At 39.7% G+C, this 19594-nt stretch overlaps 1 protein-coding gene across 1 annotated transcript; it reads left to right on the forward strand.

The window, feature by feature from the left end:
* Positions 1-3326: 3326 nt before the first annotated feature.
* On the forward strand, positions 3327-17279 carry LOC115764682 (probable cytochrome P450 28a5). Its single transcript, XM_030707870.1, has 7 exons — positions 3327-3514; positions 3590-3836; positions 3893-3994; positions 4049-4598; positions 4651-4917; positions 4978-5182; positions 17249-17279. Exons 1-6 carry the CDS (start codon positions 3327-3329, stop codon positions 5142-5144), a joined length of 1521 nt encoding a protein of 506 aa, XP_030563730.1. The 3' UTR covers positions 5145-5182; positions 17249-17279.
* Positions 17280-19594: the final 2315 nt, after the last annotated feature.

A 19594-nucleotide genomic window follows, 5' to 3' on the forward strand; every position in this document is an offset into this window, starting at 1 on the left:
GCATCATCAAATGTTTGATTACCTTTCAACTCGCAAAAACCAAAGTTACTACTTTGAAAGCAATTTCATTATTAATAAGTGAACCAAACATTTTGAAAAGTATATTTTAGCTTTTTCACAATCCAAATTGAAAATTGTAATCGCAACTCCTGTGTCCACTGCACATTGGTCTACATCAACATTAAATGTGAATACAAACGGGCGGGATTTAGCCTAGTAGAATTTACCTTGGCTTAGACGGGCGAGCTTTCAGTAATTAAATTGGTCCACTGGGCTCCTCAATACAACTTACGTTATTGAGGTTATTTAATCCTGGTCTTAGCCAGACAATGTTGTCCATCTTCTATGCTTAGGTCCAACTTCTCAGCTTAAGCAAGTGTTAGCTGCTGTCGTGTTAATACAACTACCTCGATGTTGGGCCAAATTGACTCGGGACGTCGAGCTTTGTGCATAGATGTCACTAGGCCTTAGTTAATAAGCATGGTTGCCATTGCCTTTACTAAGTTAGGCTTAAACCTTTCAACAACAACCTATGAGTGAGCCTAATATTAACCTTAATATTAACATTATAAACATCAATTGGATGCCGACTCTCTCCCTCTCTCTTTACTTCTTCATCTCTGCAAATTGCAACCAAGCTTTACTTGTTATTTGTTAATATGATAAGAAATGATATAAGAACTTTCATTAAAACATAGCACGGAAGGGTTATATGTTAGATTCTCTCAATACTGAAATATAATTGACTTCATTGTTAATGCTCTCTCATACCTGCTTTCGAAAATAGTTTCATATTCAATATACAAAGCAATGTGCGCCAGTTGACAGTTGACTTATACCTGGTGGATTTGGCAGGTGCCTCAAATTAGCCAGAGGGCTGATGGGCAGAAATAACGAATTACCACGTGCCCCATGACGGGGCATGCAGAGACACACACAGGTAAACAGACCCACAGACCCACAGACCCACAGACCCACAGACACACAGACACACATGCACATTGAAATGGTTTGCTGGCGCTGTACTTTGGGCTAATTAGGAAAGCGTCGCCTGCAGGTGGGCACTTTTTGCTGGAATTTCAGCAAATGCTGCTGCAGCCGTAACCGCTGCAGCTACAACTTGAGTTTTGCTTTTGCTGTCAATGTAATTATAAACGAAATTATAAGCTGCGGCCGTTGACAAGAGCTGAGTGGGCGTATGGGTGTTGCCTGGTTTTAGTCTGAGCCAGCACAGCACAGCGGAGATTAAAGTGGAAATTGCAATTTGCCATGAAATATATGAATACAGGTCGACCAACGACATGGCGAAGCCTGACAGTCGACAGGTCGACGCTGACAAGCGAAACCACGAGCGTCTGTCAGCCAGCGCCAGGCCGAGCTCAGCATCGTGCCAGGCAGAGGATGCCTGATGGGCATTGGTATGGAAATGGCAGACCCAGTTGCATCAAGTGCTAATTTACACATTTTGATTGCGGCTTTCGCTTTGCCAACTGTTTATGTTGAGTCATCTGGCCGAGACACAGGCTAAGACACAGGAAATCACCTTGGTCACCATTTACCTTCAGCTCAGACTCTGCTCTGCTTGTATCGGACGGGCAGCATTTGCCAGCTCCTTTTTTGGGCTCTTTTCGGCTTGCCTTGGCTCGCCCGCCTGATAACATTATGCGGCATTTTTCTACAGCTTAATGCATAATTTGCGTCCTGGGAATAGCGATAGCTCCTGCTCCTGCTTTTGCTCTTGCTCCTGCTCCTGCTACAAGGTGGCAGCATCGTCCGTTCCAGGCTGCGTAAGTGCTTGGGAGTGCTTACCGAGCGACTAACTGCCATTAGATTACTTTATGTTAAGCCGCTTGGGCTGCTCAGTCTGCCGTTTGGGCTCTCTCCTGTTGGCCACATTTGCGGGCTGGTGACTAACAATCAAGATGTTGATGGCATCGCGTAGACAATGGGACTAACTTCTATCACTGAGCAAACAACACGTTGAGTCCTCAGAGCGGCAAAAAGTGTCGCAAGACTTTTCGCGCTAATAGCGCCGCAGAGAGCGGCTGCTCTCATAAAATCCTGAGCTCATTGAAAAATGATAAAATGGCTATTTATAATGTTTTGCTGCTCATTTTTAAATTCTAAGAGAAGCGACCTACAATAGAGAGCCACATGGAACTAAGCTGTCGGAGGCTCTGCCCTCAGAGTAATAAATCAGAGATCTATCACGCGTTGGCTCAAGCACGAGAGATAATCGTTACTCGATAAAGTGATTTATTCAATTTGATTTACACATAAGTTACCTTCATCTAAAAAGATCGAAGTCAATATTTAATACACTTGCAAAATATAATATCCATCGCAGCTAAATGATATAATGGTCCGATTTAATAATAATAATTCAATAATTTAACTGACAAATATTACCTGTGAACAAGGGCTAGGCGGGCATATAAAGTTACTCTCTAGTAAAGATGTTGCTCAGCTGTCTTTTGGCTTTTTAATAATTATACTATATAAACTTGCATACAAATGCATGAAAATAAATCGAGTTTTGATATAGGCCAGTTCTAAGAATTTCCCAAAACCGCTTTAACTGTTTTGGCCCATATCGTGTGTTATTTACGATTAAGACAATTTCTACATACAATCATGATAAAGCAAAGACTCAGATGGGGCAGACCCCAAACGTCGGGTATGATACGCAGATATGTACATATATACGCAAATTAAAAAGACGTTTATTATAGAATTCTTTGTTTAATTTATAGCTTACAAAATTATAATTTGGTCGATTGACGTACATGGTATGGATTCTTAAATATTAATTCTTAAATTTAAAGAACCTTGAGATATGCATATGTCCATTATCCACATAATTGTTGTCATCAATTACGTCTACTTGTATCGCAGCTAGAATGCAAAGTGAAATGCTCGTGTGAAGTACTAGTTAAATAATATTGCTATATAATTAGTAAGAGTGCTTCACTGGGGAGTGCCCGACCAGGAGATGCCCATGCTGACAATCGACGTTTCGATCTAAAGATGTGGAGAATTACACAATTTCAGCGCAACTTTCATTTTAACATTCACTGACGCGTTAGAATTCGAAATGAAAAGTAATTGCTATAAACATTAACGTTATCAGCCAATTTATTTCAACTGTTTAGCTGGCAGTTGCAGCAGCTAAAAGCATTTATTGATTAGCCTTATCGGGAAAACTGACCGACAAAGTAGCTAGAACCAGATACAGATACTACCTATAAATACGCAAAATAGTAAACGCTCGAACCACATTTGGCAAACGTAATTGCTGCTGGAAACTTGATACAACAGCTGGTATAATGGTTTTGGTAACAATTACTCTCTTGATGCTGGCGGCGTCTCTGGGCTATGTGTTCCTCATCTGGAACTATGGCTATTGGCGCAAGCGGAAAGTGCCTGGCCCGAGCCCGGCAATACTTACCGGCAACTATCCTAACATGATCAAAATGAAGCAACATGCTATACAAGATCTTAATGAGATTTATTGGTAATTGTTGCGATTCTATTTCTCATAGAACATTTAATTAATATTCTTCTTTAACATTGTCCTTTCTTTTTACAGCAAATACAAGCAACAATATGATGCAGTTGGCATTTATTCGTCACGCTCACCTCAGTTGCTGGTTGTAAGCCCGGAGCTGGCACATCGTGTCTTCGTTTCGGACTTTAAACATTTCCAGGACAACGAACTGGCCAACCTGGTGGATGAGAAGTCCGACTTTATAGTTGGTAGCAATATCTTCACACTGACCGGGGACAAGTGGAAAGAGCGCCGCGCCGATATAACTCCAGGACTAACCATCAGTCGCGTAAGCCTTGTGAGAACTGCATCAATATCAGCTTATTAAATTATATATACTCCCAGATTAAATCGGTTTACCCCGTAACCAACCAAGTATGCAAGAAGATGAACGAATTTATTCGCAAACAAATTCGCATTGCACCTGATGGCTTGAATGGCAAGGATGTGGGTGGCAGATTGTGAGAATATCAGAAATTGCTCTAACCCAATATCTTACAGATCAGCCTGTGCTTTACCACAGAAATGGTCACGGATTGCGTGCTCGGCCTTAGCGCTCAGAGCTTTACCGACAATCCCACGCCAGTGATGGACAAAATAAAGGCAATGTTCCAACAGTCCTGGAGCCTTGTGCTCAACTTTGTCGCAATATCATTGATACCCTCGTTGAGTAAAATCAAAAAGCTACGTATTGTGCCCAAGCACGTCGAGGCATTCTTCGTGGACTTCATGCAGGCAGCGATTGACACGCGCCATGCCCAACGGGCAGCTGGCCTACAATCCGATCGCGTCGACTTTCTGGACTACATTCTGCAGCTGGCCAAAAAGCGGAGCCTTAACACGCGACAGATAACTGCCCAGTCGATGACCTTTCTGTTGGACGGCTTTGAGACAACGGCCTCTGTTCTGGCCCATACTCTGCTGCTGCTGGCACGGAATGCCGAGGCACAGCAGCGGCTGCGCGAGGAGCTGCAGGCACATCTGAACAATGAGGGCTTTGTTGCATTCGAAAGGCTTGTCGAGCTACCCTACCTGGATGCCTGTGTGCATGGTAAATATTGGATCACCTGAATATTAACAACAACTCAGTTTTACCCTTACAGAGTGCCTTCGACTCTTCCCACCAATTCCGATATCCAACAAACTGTGCACTCGACCCATCGAGCTGTCCAATCGAAACGGACCCAATTTCATTATAGAGAAGGGCACCACAGTCCTTGTACCTCATCTCTGCTTCATGCTAGACAATGATTACTTTCCCAATGCCCAGGAGTATCAACCCGATCGCTTTCTAGAGCCCAATGCGATCAAAATGTATCGCGAGCGCGGAATCTTCATGGCATTCGGCGATGGTCCTCGCATCTGCATAGGTACATTAAATAACAGTTGACCTAATCCTAGTTCTACTCACACATCCTGATGTCCTGCAGGTATTCGCTTGGCTCTGGCCCAGATTAAAGCAGCTCTCGTCGAAATTATAACCAACTTTGATGTAAAAGTCAATCCAAAGACTCGCAAGGATAACATGTATGATCCACTTGGCTTTATTTCTTCCCTTAACGGCGGCATTTGGTTGGATTTCAGTGCTCGTCAATAGGCGGAATGTTGAAGTCGAAATGTGGTTTTACATTTAACGTAAGTAAACAACAAAAAAACAAGTAAAGTGCGTCCAACTTGTGGATACCGCCAACCATCTTCTCTCAACAATGTTTGTGTATATATACTGCGGCCATTTTCTTAGTGCATGTATGTTTAATTGAATTCTCATAGATCCCCTCACAGAATGCTTAGAGTTATGTATTTGAATATGTTTTTAAGCACAGAGCGTCTCGATGCCCAAGATTCTTATGGGTATGGAACAAAATAGGCTTTTCATTCAAATATACAAACTTATTCTTATGCATATTCTGAGATTATTGATTACAGTCATTTGATTTAGATATTTCTCGTAAATACTTGACTTTAATCCCTTTAAGAACATTAGCAGCTCGTGAAGAGTCACATTAAATCTGGCAAAAAATGTTCTGGCGGAGTTCTTATCAAAATTCTTAGCAAAAGCAACGACAACAGAAATAAATAAAGAACGAATACAACGGCAAAGATGTGACAGAGTTTTCGATTCCGTCGGCTCACATGGCGTATGAGCAACCCACGTTTAGCCACTAGAATACATATTTATCCACTTTTATAAATTTGTTGTGTTTGCTCTGATAAGGAAACTCCATGGCATGTGTTACGCAGAAGTCGCTAATCAGCAAATGATTTTATTGGCGCTGAGGGGGAGCTGCGCCAGAGCCAGGCAACAAATCTGCTGCGCTTGGCTTATTTTCAATAATTATGGCCTCTTTTCTACCCAAATGTGATGAGAATGTTGAAATAATTACAGCACAGCAGGCCGGAGCAGAGCAGAACAGAGCAGAGCACATCAGAGCATAAGTAATTCTGGGACAAATAAGTCGCCTCCATGGCGCCATGCTATCAGGCTGAGGTGGGGGGGCCCACAGAAGGCTTGATATGCATATATTCAAGAAAAAATAATTATAGCATGTTATACATATGCGAGTACATATGTAACATAAATGCGAATTAGGCTGATAATATTAAATTCGAATCGGGCGAGAATTAGAATGAAGGAACACAGAACGGCGGACAAAACTCAATTACGAATTCATTTCGGATGTCAACTTTTGACACACAGACACACAGACACAGAGACGCAGACAAACAGACGATAGAAACCGGATGTCAAAGAGATTGCAACTGAGCCTGAGACTAATTTGAGCATGTAAACATATTTTAACAAAGCTGTCAACAACGTGTGACAAAAAGACGAAGACGCCGGGTCGAGTCTGAGAAATATGAAAGCATGCGTTCTTCATATATAGGAATGCCATAAACAATGTCATTTCGCATGCAAATTTATTTATGAAAATAACAGACGAAAAACAAAGCAAATGCCAAACAGTGAGGGCGGCGTGCAAAAGCCAGCTGAAGCCAAATAGATAGAAAAATCAGAATCACAATCGCAAAGCCAACACATGCACATGCTCGATTGAAAATGAGCTGCTTAGCTCAGCAGAGGGCAAAAAAGCAAAAGACAGAGAACAAGCCAAGTTCGAATGGGGCAAAGAAATTCAAGCGTGGACAGAAAGTAACTTAAGCAGCAATGGGGCAAATAAAGTGCGGATAGGGTAGCCGATACGGATGGGGATAGGGAAAAGCATGGAAAACTCTGGCAACAAAGTGAAAGTTACGACATATCCCTAAAAAAAAAGGGAAACACATACACACACACGCACATGTGCTGAAAAATTCAAGAGTATATGGCCACGTGATTTTGTTTATCTTTTGCTTTCGCTTTGTTTTTGGCGTGGACCCCGATATCTTTATGCCCCATGAAGTCAACGCAAAACAATATGTGTATCGTCAATATTTTGATAAGTGTTAGCAAAAATAAACAAGCCGTGAAAACAAAAACCAAGAACTTGCACAACCATTCGCTCAGCAAACTGAAAGTCAAGCCCAAATACTAAATATTCTCTGTTTGGCCAGCTCCGAGATTTCTCGTCTGGCCTCGGGTGGGGCAGGAGGAACCAGGGATACGGACACTGTCCACTTTGGCGTTGAATTTTGGGCTGTGCCTTTTTTCAAGATGCGAGCACTCAGAGCTTTATGTGTGTCTGTGTATGTGTGTGTGTGTGAGTGTGTGTAAGGTGTACGGGTTTTTGAGTGGGCTATTTTGGTTTTATAGCACGCTTGCAGGCCCCGAACGGACAGATGAAAAATGGTAAGGGACAGAAATAGACGGGAAATGGAAAAGATTAGGAAAATGAAAGTGGAAAATTGAAACATAAAGCAAAGTCAAACAACAAATCAAAGTGTCAAGAGGACGGGCGGCAACTGCAAAGATAAACAAAAACGGAAACTGAAACAAAATGCAAAAAAAATTGCCAAAAGAAAAAACAAAAAGAAACAAAAAATAAATATATAATAAAAATTACGACACAAAACAAAACCCAGATAATTTGACAAAGAAAAGATAAGAAAAAGTTAATGAAACGCATAAAACAAAAAAAATATAATATCTTTGCATACAGCATTATTAATGGTAGATTTAAAGGCAACTAAGTATAGGTCTATTAACAATGGAGCAGATATATAGGGTATATATACATATATAAATTTATCTGTAAAAGAGGATTAGTCAGCTTTATAGAAATTAATTGTAAATGTTTACAAACGAAGAAACAATCAACATTTTGTGAACTACGCATACTTAAGGAACCCTCCACATAAGTTCGATAAATATCGATTATTAAAGAACTGATTGGAGTTATCGAACCCTTAAATCCTCACTGGAAAGTACCTCACGTGAGAGTATCTAAACGTATATCCTATGATATAGAAACGTTTATCAAAAACTCAAACTTGTTCCTGGTTAGATGGAACAAGCTCGTCCAGCTGGAAACTTTCTGGTCATGTGTATGATGCCATTGTCCAGTAAAGTACATTTGAATTTATTAGACTCTTTTGTTTTCCATTTTTAATGACTACAGGGTATATGAGAAATTTATATGCTTATTGCGTGCTTACTTTTTTGGCTTTTTGCCTTTTGCGTCATCGACGGCCAACAATATAATTAAGCATTTGCTCTATATAAGTATTTCAATCTTCAGGATAATGTTGTTCGCTCGAGGCGATGTGGAAGCACGCCAAGAGGCATGGGCAAAGGCAGAGGCAACCAATCGGCCTTGGCCATAATCAAAGCTAATTTATTTAAGTCGCCAACTACATGCCACAATATTTGTTTAGGCCCAAGAAGACGTTTTTACTAAGTTATTACTTACTCAGCCAAATTTCTTTATTTTGTTTTGTTTACTCGAATGTGAAAGTATTCATTTTGCTGGCCAGCCATTAAATGAACGCAGTTGAGGCCTGGCTTTACAAATTACAGCAAAAGGGAGTGCAGCAGCAATAACAAGAAGAACAACAAAAACATCAGAAATCATGCAATCAAAAATACATTTTTCTTAAATTAGTCCGAGAATTTCAACCCTCTGTTAAACAAGAGCAAAGCATTTACACATCATTAGATCGCCAGCTTACCCTGGAATTGTGAGTACATATACCAATGATATTCTAAGTGAAGGGCGGGTACTGTAACAACAACAAAAAGAAGGGGCGTACTCACATCATGCACTTGCTTCGGGCTTAAAGCTGAGACATTCAATACAATTGCAAACCTGGCGATTCGACACTCTCACGGGCAAAGTCAAATTAAATCTTTATTACAGATTAGTTTGTTTTCAAACCCAAATGAAGTTTGTTTAAATTTGGCAAAAGTATGTCAATGAGAGATAATCATTTAAGTAGGCAAAAGTCAATCAAACAAATATTAGAAAATGAGTGTACTTCTAGATATGATAATGCTTGGGCAATGGATTTTGTTAATTTGTTTAATTTTTGGAGGCATTCGAGTGAGTGTATTCAAGTTTCAGTGTGAAATATATGCTTCTTTTACTGTTTTATTAAAATGGAAATGCGGAATAAGGAGAAACGAGAAACGGCATGTGCGAGAAATATTTGCATAAAACGATGACGATGACAAAGTCTCAATGTCTCACTCGCATTCCAAGTGAATGCGCACCAGACCCAACCCGAAAGATTTTTGATTCAAGCGCTTAGCCAGGGCGTGGATAAACAAAGGGTGAGAACAATACCGATTCCAGCGAGCACCAGCGAGACTTGTTGATGGGGTTGACCAATGCGGCTGCGACGGGGAGCCGCATTTGGCATTAGCTTTAGCTGCGGCCGTTGCCAACATCAAAATCGATACCCACTTAAATATATGTTTTTCATAGATAAGCTGAGAGCTGCGTTGATCTGAGCTGAGCTTAGCCAAACAGCTAACAGCTTGTTGAGTGGCCATAAAAACACACGCAAATGCAATCACACGCACAAGCACACACACACACTCACATACATTCGCAGACATAATGCATTTGAACATTGCCATCTCTTTGCGGTTGTATCTGATGGATGTGCCTCAATGAAGCGCACGCAAACAATTTCAGTTCAGTTCAGTTGAGTTGAATCGCCAATTGGCAATACGGTAATTGGCCAAAATCGTATCAGCAAATGTTGCCGGCGCCATAAAAATAGCTTGGCAAATCGAAAACTTCATGCGTGTTCCTGGTCGTACCACAAATTGTATAGCATAAATTGCGGCGCAATTGTTTGAAGTGCCCCCCAACCGGACCCGGAGTGGAACCGGAGTGGGACTCGAATGCGCATGCAGTCGATTATTTCGAACGAAATTCATGAGCCGTAAATTGATATTTGCCAGGTCGCATGAATAGTGTGAGCGTCTCGATTTCACATGTGCTAAGTTAAAAAATAAAGCCCAAACCCAAATAAAGTCCGGATGTATGTATGTATGTTAGAAAGACGATGACCCTAGGGAACATGCTTTAAAAGCGTCGCGCGAAGTAAAAGGAAAAGAATCTGTTATTATTCCAGAATATCGAATATATATGCCATGTATATAACATTCAGGGTCATAACGCAAAACTTTACTTAACTCTTTCGTTTTACTTTTGGCACTTTCTTGTTGAAGCACCGATTTCTCGGCAGCTCTTCGCTTAAGCCTCACCCTACTATTGTGGCTAACCTAGATAATGGACAAAATGCTGTAGAATTTTCCCTTCTAAGCAGGGAGGATGTTATCATCATTGTCAGTGACAATGATTGAATGCCACTTATGCTCCAATTGGTTAGCTGATTTCTGATGAAGACATTTGCCATGTTATTATGATGTCAGCTGGACAACAGGGGAACGCATCACATGAAATTGAAATTGTTGCCGATGAGAATGTGTGTGTGAGTGTGTGTGTGTGTGGGTGAAACATGATAAACATGAAAGACAGTGCGGGGGCTAAAAGACAAGTTAATGAGGCAAAAATATTTAAAGATGCCCAGCTTGAAGGGGAAGACTCTTGCCCAGCTGCTCGAAGAATTAAGAAGTTAGAGTGCTCCTGTTAAGAATATCCGACTGGAGGATACCTTGACCAGACGAAAATGAATATATGACTGGTTACTTTTCAGCTAAGCCAAAAACACACTGCAATTATATAATTTCCATTGCTCAAATTGATAAATTACAAAAAGAGCTTACAGATTACCAGAGAAGCTGCTTTGCATATATATCCGGGGATAGAAAACGCGACTATTCACATTTGTTAGAATTTATTCGAAATATTCATCATTTTAATTATACCTAAATATAATGAAATTTAGCAAGCTAGGCTCTTAAACAGTTAACTTATAATGGAATGTATTTGAGCTAAATAATTTATAATAACTCTCTTCTTTTTGTGGTCTATATTTATCCTTTTGTGCTTTAATGTCAGTCCGATAGCTAACCTTAATCAGAATCCTTAATAATCCTTATAATTATAGCACACTTTCCCCTTCTGCTCACCCAACGGTTTTTGGCTTAGCATTTATAATGATTAGAATTTATGAACTGCCCAGTTAACCAACTTTGCAGTGAGTATCCTCACCTCCTCCCTCGCTTTCCCTGAAGAGCGCTCTCAACATTTGCACAATATCTACATTTAGCCTCAACTATTTCACGCTACATACAAAGTTAAACCGATGTGCACATAAATCAAATGCAAAACTTTTGTTTTCAGTACGAAAATTCGAGTTTTTATCGCTAGCCAAGCAGACACCACATATATACTCGCATGTAGACACATGTGTGTGTGTGTGTGTGTGTGTGTGTGTTAGTGTGGAAAACTGTTAGTTGATGTTGCTTTCTAAGCATTTTGCGAGCAAACAAAACAAACGTAAATCAACAACAGCAGCATCAGTAAAAGCAGCGGACGAGGAGCCGCAGCAGCTCATCATAAAACTCATTTGGTTCAACACCCCAACCCCTGTCAAAAAACTCAGCCACAGGCCCCCCCCCCCCCCGCAGACCCCGTACTCTTGAGGGGAGCAGGACTCCGCACTTGACCGAGACTGAAAACAATGCCAAATGCGCATTTCGTTTGCCCCTTTTCATGCAGACTACCCGTCGCACACATCGACAGCATGACCAGAGAAAAAGAGAGCGAGAGAAAGAGAGAGAGAGAGCGAGCGGGAGAGAGAGAATGAGAGAGAGCGGAACATAGAGAACCCAAATTAAGTAGAACAAATGAGTTTGTAGGCGGCTTTGGGGCGTTTGCGGGCTCTGAGACGTCTGCAGTGCAAACAAAGCAGCAAAATAAATTTCTGTAATTGATGTGGCCAATTTGTCACTTGGCCATGGCCACTTCTCAGTCACTTTTACAGGTGGTCCTGCCCTGCGTTGAGTGATATATCTGGGGCAAGTCATCTATGCCTGCGCCTGCAAGTAGGCAGCACAAATTTGTTACGCCCGATGAAGTTTTGTCTTAAAGCCGCAGCAAAAATATTTCACAGCATCCGCTAAATTAAACAGCGGGCAAAAATGTTAAAACAGACTACAATAAAAAGCAACAAATTCGTATTGCAATAAGCCGACGCCTGCACACCCTTACACCTTAGACAAAAAATAATATATAAAAGTAGGTTTTGAGCTTAAACGAGATAAAAAACAAAACCAAAAGCAGGGAGTAAAGCCTTTTGGCAAAACAGTTTCAAACAAATTCTTGAAGCACTCAAAATCTCTTCTGATTTTATTTTAATAAACTTTTACAACGAAGCACAAGCTTATTGAATAAATTGTTAAAGGGTTGCAAATAGAATAAAATTTTGTTTTCTATGCTAGACCGGCTAGCAGAATTTCATTTTATTTGCAATCAAACAATTATATTTAATAAACAAAGCTACGAAAGTAAATCTACCAAATATTTCTTGTTGCCAGATTCAAGCATTATTTGTAATACGAGTTCAGTTAAACAGGGAAAGCATCGGGGAGGTAGACAATACGAAGTGAAGCTGCTTTGAAAACTTATTTAAAAATTATATAAATAATAATAATAATAATAATAATAATAATAAAACAACGTGAAATTTTGGAGCCATCTTTTGCTAATACGAAAAAAATTCCAATTTTGGATCTCACATCAACACGTCTGAGCTGCCAATGCAAGGTGAATCTATTGGAGCTTTAGTCCTGAGTAAGGTTCCTTTCATCAATGCCAGTTACTGAAGCAAAGTGAAGAAAACTCTTGTGCACATTCGCTCAGAACCTCTTGCTCAAATCAAAATCGGACTCAAACAAAGCGATTCGTAAGGATCAGGCTGCATGGGATGATCCCTAAGTAATCCGTCAGACGATATTTATAATGTTTCTCATGAATAGATTTGCCAATTGTCTTCGAAATGTTGTTTATCGCCCATTTTAATGTTCATTAAAGCATTTTGGGCGTGTCAAGTGAGTGGCTAAATATTTAATCGAGGCATTTGGTGCAGGGTATAACAAAGACTAAAAGTTAAGAGTGCGCTATATGAAAAATTCGTATGTAAATATTCGTGGCAACTTTTTGCGCGTTGTCTGTCCATCGCAATCCGGTATCCAGACAACCGGAAATGAGACGGCACATTAAAACAGATAAACCCCGTACCCTGGCTGCGAAGCGAGATGCAAGTAAATAAGCACAAGCAAAAAGGATTCGGGTTGCGTCTTTGCATGGCCGTTGACTGTAATTAATTCCTTTTTGGGGTTTCGCAAACATTTTACGCATTGTTTGCTTGTCTTTTATGTTTCGTCTAAGCCACTGGCAAAGATCGCCGCTGACAACTTAAAGCCAAACTCGTGGCAAGGCAACTCAATCAGCCAAACTTGCTGCAAGTCCCAGATAGCACACAGAAACACACAAACTTTGCCCAAAGTTATCAGCCAGTACAAATTATTAAAAGAAATTACCCAAAACTGTGCACTCCACCAACAGTCCACGTCCAACAAAGCAGAAATAAACTAATTTAAGTTGCCGCGCTCTATAGACATTGCATTGGCGTCGTCCTTCAATGAAGCCCACAATCAGACACAACCAACTGGCCAAGGCTGAGCTACTGCAGCCCTCTGATATTTCAAGGGAGAAACAACACAAATCAAAAGAATACCCAAACCTTAGACTATTCCTTATTTGGCCAGCATATCTATAAACATATATGTTGAACCACGCCTATATAAAACTTCCTTATTTGCAATTAATTTAAACAACAAGTCACAAAATTGTTTAATGTTTTTTTGGTTTTATTGGATTGACAGGTTATTTTGCTTTAATTTTGTTGCTTGTTCATTATTTGACAAAAACTATAGACAAGCAGATAAGTTCAGGGTTGATTAAATTATAATAACGTGACAAATTAAAGATGCATCAATAATACAATTTATACTTTTAGTTTATTTTTCTCTAGTGCAGCTCCATATATTCGCTTTTACTAATCGTAGTTCTTAATTTGAATATTTAATTCATGTTACTCTTTTCATATTAAAATACTTATGGCTAATACAATAAGAAATATATAATTTAAAAATGTCTTTACATATTAATTATCTGAGCTGAAGACAATTGCCAAAGTGCTATCGAAATGTATCTAAAAAATACAAATTAAACCAAACTAAGTTTTCATTTAAGTTATTAATAAACTAAACCTTGGACATCGAACCTTTAGCTGGCAAAGATTTAAAAAAATGTAAAGTTCGACAAAACATGCATATATATATATATATATATATATATATATATATTTTATTTTTCAAGCAGCTCTTACTTTCTAATCTCAGCCTGGGTAGGGCATCTCCTAGTTGAGTCTTCTAAATTTTGCATTTTCCATTTTGCGTCTCTCTGTTCATTCTGATCGTAATGAGCAGCAAAAGCGTCCGACGGTCGCGTCTTGGTCATAATTTAAAAAAAAAGTCTACAGACGGAATAAAAAATTGATAAATGTGTACGTCTTGTGTTCTGTTGGCCAGCTAGGTAGAATGTTTTTTGCTGATGCCAGCTCTTAGCACATGCCAATGCATTAGCGAGCAAGTCAGGAGCCGGTTCAAAGTTCAGCATTCCATCTCAGACAGGACTCTGGCTGTCCGGCTGTTGCCTTCCTGCCAAGAATTTGCATATTTTCTGTTTCGCTGCCGCTGCGTGACCATCGCATGTGGGACCCCGTATACTTTTTACGTTTTTCTGCTTTCTGGCTTGTTGTTTTTTTCTCATTTCTCCTCTGTTTAGTAGTGTGAAATTTAACGCCCATTTTTGTCGCATTTTTGCCTCAACTTTGCCTCACTTTGCGGCCATAATAGACTCAGCATAGAAAATGAGACCAGTAATTTGATGGCACCACATTCTAACCAAAAATAGCCTGCCTGCGGTAGAGTCCGACCCAACATAAATGTATCGTCCAGCACGTGCGAGCTTAACAAAATGTTGCCAGCATACTTTAACTAGGCAAAGTTTAGACAACAACACAAATGTCGACTTTAGCAAGGGTTCTATCTATGAAGAAAATTTTGCACTTTTCCAAAATTAACGCACATATTCCTTGATGCAATTATTTGGCAGCTTATATTTGAATTAGCTGAAATAATATATTTCTAAATAAAGCTGCATTCACAAAAATAATTATCACATATTACAAATATAAAAATTGTAATGCTATAAAAACTATTTTGTCTTGCGATACATTTGTGGCATATTTGCATAGCTCGAAAATTGTTAGAAGTAATATTTTCTTGAATTCATCAATAATAGAATTTTGATAACTTTAGACAAGAGACTGGGACTTAAATAGTACAACGGACTTATCATGCACCTTCTACAATTTGTTGTACAAAAGAAAAGTAATATACTCTGAAAGTTATATTTTTAAATTATAAATATGTTACATACTTATATTTAAGAAAATAAATCTGTTGAAGATCTGTGGCACCTACGAGATATCAATTTTTTAACACTTGCATTATTTAACAAATAAAACATTTGACATTGCAATTTTTGTTTTTACATTTATTGAATAGTTTGTACGTCATAAAAGTTATTAAAATAGTTTATTGATAAATTGTTTATTGATAACTCGTTTGACAATTGTCAAATGAATATATTATAGGTTTTCTCTAGAAAAATTAAACACAATTTTGCACAACAAAATCTCACAGTTTCTTTTGATGAGCTCAAAATATTTCAATGCCCTAACTATTCTGGTATTATGTGCTGCATTCTATACTTTTCTATTAAACTTTTTTAATTTTGTTGCTACACCACACTTACATTTATTTGCATTTATTTTCTGTTGTTTTTATAATTCGTGCAAATAAATAATTCCCCTTCCGCGGACTTAGCTGGGCCTACGCTCGACTACTTTGTCCGCTAGCTTATGTGTTCAGCTGTTAAGTTCCCCTGGCCCGTGAGCCCACCTTGCAATCGTGTGCAAAGTTCGCGCCCAATCAACCTTGTCTTGAGCCCACTTAACACGGCCGCACTTGGACTTTAGCATCGCTTAGATTTATTTGACATACGATGCCCCGCGCACGCCTCCGCAACGCTTTCAACAATTGGCTTTGCGGCTACTTTGGGTTTTGCCACGGTCTCTGTGTTATGTACGCCGTGTACACATGTGTCAACATGGCGCCCCGCCTCTCTTCTAAGCTGACCCTGCGTGCGTTGCCCGTTTGAAATGTCCACCATGGCGTATACGCAACGCAGCTTGAGCTCGTTTGTATTTAAGCCTAAATTATTAACCGAATGGCAGCGGCAGTCGCACAAACATTATTGCTTTGCCATAAGCGCACACAGCGAGCACTTGAAACTTATACGCGCGCACACACACACACACACAGCTAGATTCACACACACACACACACACACGCACATAAACACACGCACTATACAAACAAATGGTTCGCAGCAGCAATTTCATGAGTCATTTAACCGAGTTGTGTGAGCTGCGAGAGAAAAAAGATCGATGAATTTTGCGTGATGGTGTGTGTGTGTGTGTGTGTGTTGTTGTTGTTGTCGCATAGCAGATGATTATGTTTATGAAATTCTAACAGCATTCATATGCACAAGTATGTGTGTGAGTGTGTGTTTGTGTGTTTGCTATCGGACATTCGTGTTGTTGAAATGCGCACAAAAACATAAACAGAAAATCGAAAAAAGAAAATAAAAACTTGCAATGTTTGCGACAAAACGGTCAGTCAGTATCCTTATGCCTTTCATATGATGAAAATGAGTAAAAGTATATACACACACACACACACACACATATATATATATATATACATATACAAGCAGCATTTTAAAGAAGTGCAAGAGAAAACGGAAGTTTGCCAACGTCCACATCCGTTGCCTTTAATCTGGCCCCCATTTTCGGGGGCGTTGGGTCTGACCTAAAAGTGCGGAAATTAAAACATATGTATTTATAGCCAGCACATGCACATCGTGTTGTAACTAACTGCAACAACAGCAACAACAACAACAACAAGGAGAACAACAACGAGAACAAACAACGAACAACAAGCAGCAGCCACAACCAAGTTGGCCCCAAGCTTTAAGCTGACCCCCATTTACCAAACAACCTCCATACAATAACAACAGATATGCATCTGTGTCGAGCATTTGCCACACATATATACTTACTTGTATGCGTGCGAGTGTGTGTGTGTGTGTGTGTGTGTTGGAAATCTGTATTATAAGCATTTTTATGGCTCTTCTTCTGTTTGATTCGCTTTAGGTTCAACTTTTATCTCTGCATTTAAAAGTTTTATGCGCCGAAAAACGCTTGCACTTCGACCAGGACCAGGACCAGGCCGCAGTCACTGGCCAGCTGAAGCCCCAAGTGTTGGTCAAGTGCCGTCCGTGTTCAAGTCTATGGTTAGCTGCTGGCCAGTGTTGCAGCACTTCCAGTTCTTGTCGTAATCCGCTTTGCCACGCCCAACTCGGCTTGAACGGAAGCTGCAGCCGAAAACGCAATCGTGCCCGGACACGGCGAGGAAGACGGAGACGGAGACGGAGACGACGGTGCCCAGCGGCTTGGCGGGCAACAGCAGCTGCTGCTCGCCAGAGCTAAGTGCTTGTAAAATTACAGTTTGTGGATTTTCAAATGGAAATTAATTTGCACTAAGAGTTAGTCGAATAGAAAAATATAGAAAAATAATACATATATAAATATATATATGAGGTGTTGCGGTTCTTGTGGTTAACCTGTGCATTGAAGCACCTTAATGCTCTACACTTGTACACAAACAGATTCTTTTGCTATAAAACTTTAAACAGAGCACTAAGAGGTGATGCTCGGACTCATAATATATTTAAATCCAGATTTAATTACTATTACTTATACTCAAGAATATTAGAAGATAAACTATCAGCAATAATAAATTAAATTATATTATAAATAATAAGATATTGTATTTATTTATTGTATACTAATAAATAATTAAGTTCGTCTAATATGATTATATTCTTTGCAGCACTGATCAATATATATATTTATATTTTATTTTGGATCAAAAACAAAAAAAAAACAAGTAAGAGGCTCTAGTCGAGAGCTCCCGACTAGGGGATACCCTGAGCTTTCTTCTTCCAACATCAAATGCATATAAATATATTTTATTTTAGAAGCTATATGCCAAGTTTGGTGTATCTATTATTTACCAAAATTGCCCAAAAAACATTATATCGATATCGATTTTTATCGATTGCTTGGTAACAGAGTAAGCTATCGAACATCGTTTTGGAACATCTTATCTCCAAGAGGAGTTATGTCGTTTTGGAACGTCATATCTCCAAGAGGAGTTATGTCGTCTTGGAACGTCATATCTCCAAGAGGAGTTATGTCGTCTTGGAACGTCATATCTCCAAGAGGAGTTATGTCGTCTTGGAACGTCATATCTCCACACGGAGTTATGTCGTTTTGGAACATCTTATCTCCGCTGGAGTTATGTCGTTTTGGAACGTCATATCTCCACGCGGAGCTATGTCGTTTTGGAACGTCATATATCCGCGCGAAGCTATGTCCTCGTGGAACGTCATATCTCCGCGCGGAGTTATGTCATTTTGGAACGTCATATCTCCGCGCGGAGTTATGTCGTTTTGGAACATAATATCTCCGCGCGGAGTTATGTCGTTTTGGAACATAATATCTCCGCTGGAGTTATGTCGTTTTGGAACGTCATATCTCCACGCGGAGTTATGTCGTTTTGGAACATCATATCTCCGCTGGACTTATGTCGTTTTGGAACGTCATATCTCCAAGAGGAGTTATGTCGTCTTGGAACGTCATATCTCCAAGCGGAGCTATTACCCGAGGTAGGTTTGAATATCAAAACTTTTTTGAATATTTTTTTGAAAATCTCGGGTAAATATAATCTGATTTTAAAATATTATACCTTTTTGAATGCGTACGGATCCCTACTATCATATAGCATTATTAAAAAAAAAGTTGTTGGCCAAAAAACGTTTCGCTTGCAAAGTCCACATTCTCTGCGGAGTTATGTCGTTTTGGAACATAATATCTCCGCTGGAGTTATGTCGTTTTGGAACGTCATATCTCCAAGCGGAGTTATGTCGTTTTGGAAAATCATATCTCCGCTGGAGTTATGTCATTTTGGAACGTCATATCTCCACGCGGAGCTATGTCGTTTTGGAACGTCATATATCCGCGCGAAGCTATGTCCTCGTGGAACGTCATATCTCCGCGCGGAGTTATGTCATTTTGGAACGTCATATCTCCGCGCGGAGTTATGTCGTTTTGGAACATAATATCTCCGCGCGGAGTTATGTCGTTTTGGAACATAATATCTCCGCTGGAGTTATGTCGTTTTGGAACGTCATATCTCCACGCGGAGTTATGTCGTTTTGGAACATCATATCTCCGCTGGACTTATGTCGTTTTGGAACGTCATATCTCCAAGAGGAGTTATGTCGTCTTGGAACGTCATATCTCCAAGCGGAGCTATTACCCGAGGTAGGTTTGAATATCAAAACTTTTTTGAATATTTTTTTGAAAATCTCGGGTAAATATAATCTGATTTTAAAATATTATACCTTTTTGAATGCGTACGGATCCCTACTATCA

This window comes from Drosophila novamexicana, unplaced genomic scaffold (genome assembly GCF_003285875.2).
Source record: "Drosophila novamexicana strain 15010-1031.04,08,12 unplaced genomic scaffold, DnovRS2.1 tig00000870-arrow-arrow-pilon, whole genome shotgun sequence".
In the NCBI taxonomy this organism is placed as follows: Eukaryota; Metazoa; Arthropoda; class Insecta; order Diptera; family Drosophilidae; genus Drosophila; species Drosophila novamexicana.

Coding starts and splice junctions, on each gene's coding strand:
- LOC115764682 (XM_030707870.1), top strand. CDS start 3,327: ATGGTTTTGGTAACAATTACTCTCTTGATGCTGGCGGCGTCTCTGGGC. Junction 4,599..4,650: donor CCTGGATGCCTGTGTGCATG/GTAAATATTGGA, acceptor TTACCCTTACAG/AGTGCCTTCGACTCTTCCCA. Junction 4,918..4,977: donor TGGTCCTCGCATCTGCATAG/GTACATTAAATA, acceptor GATGTCCTGCAG/GTATTCGCTTGGCTCTGGCC.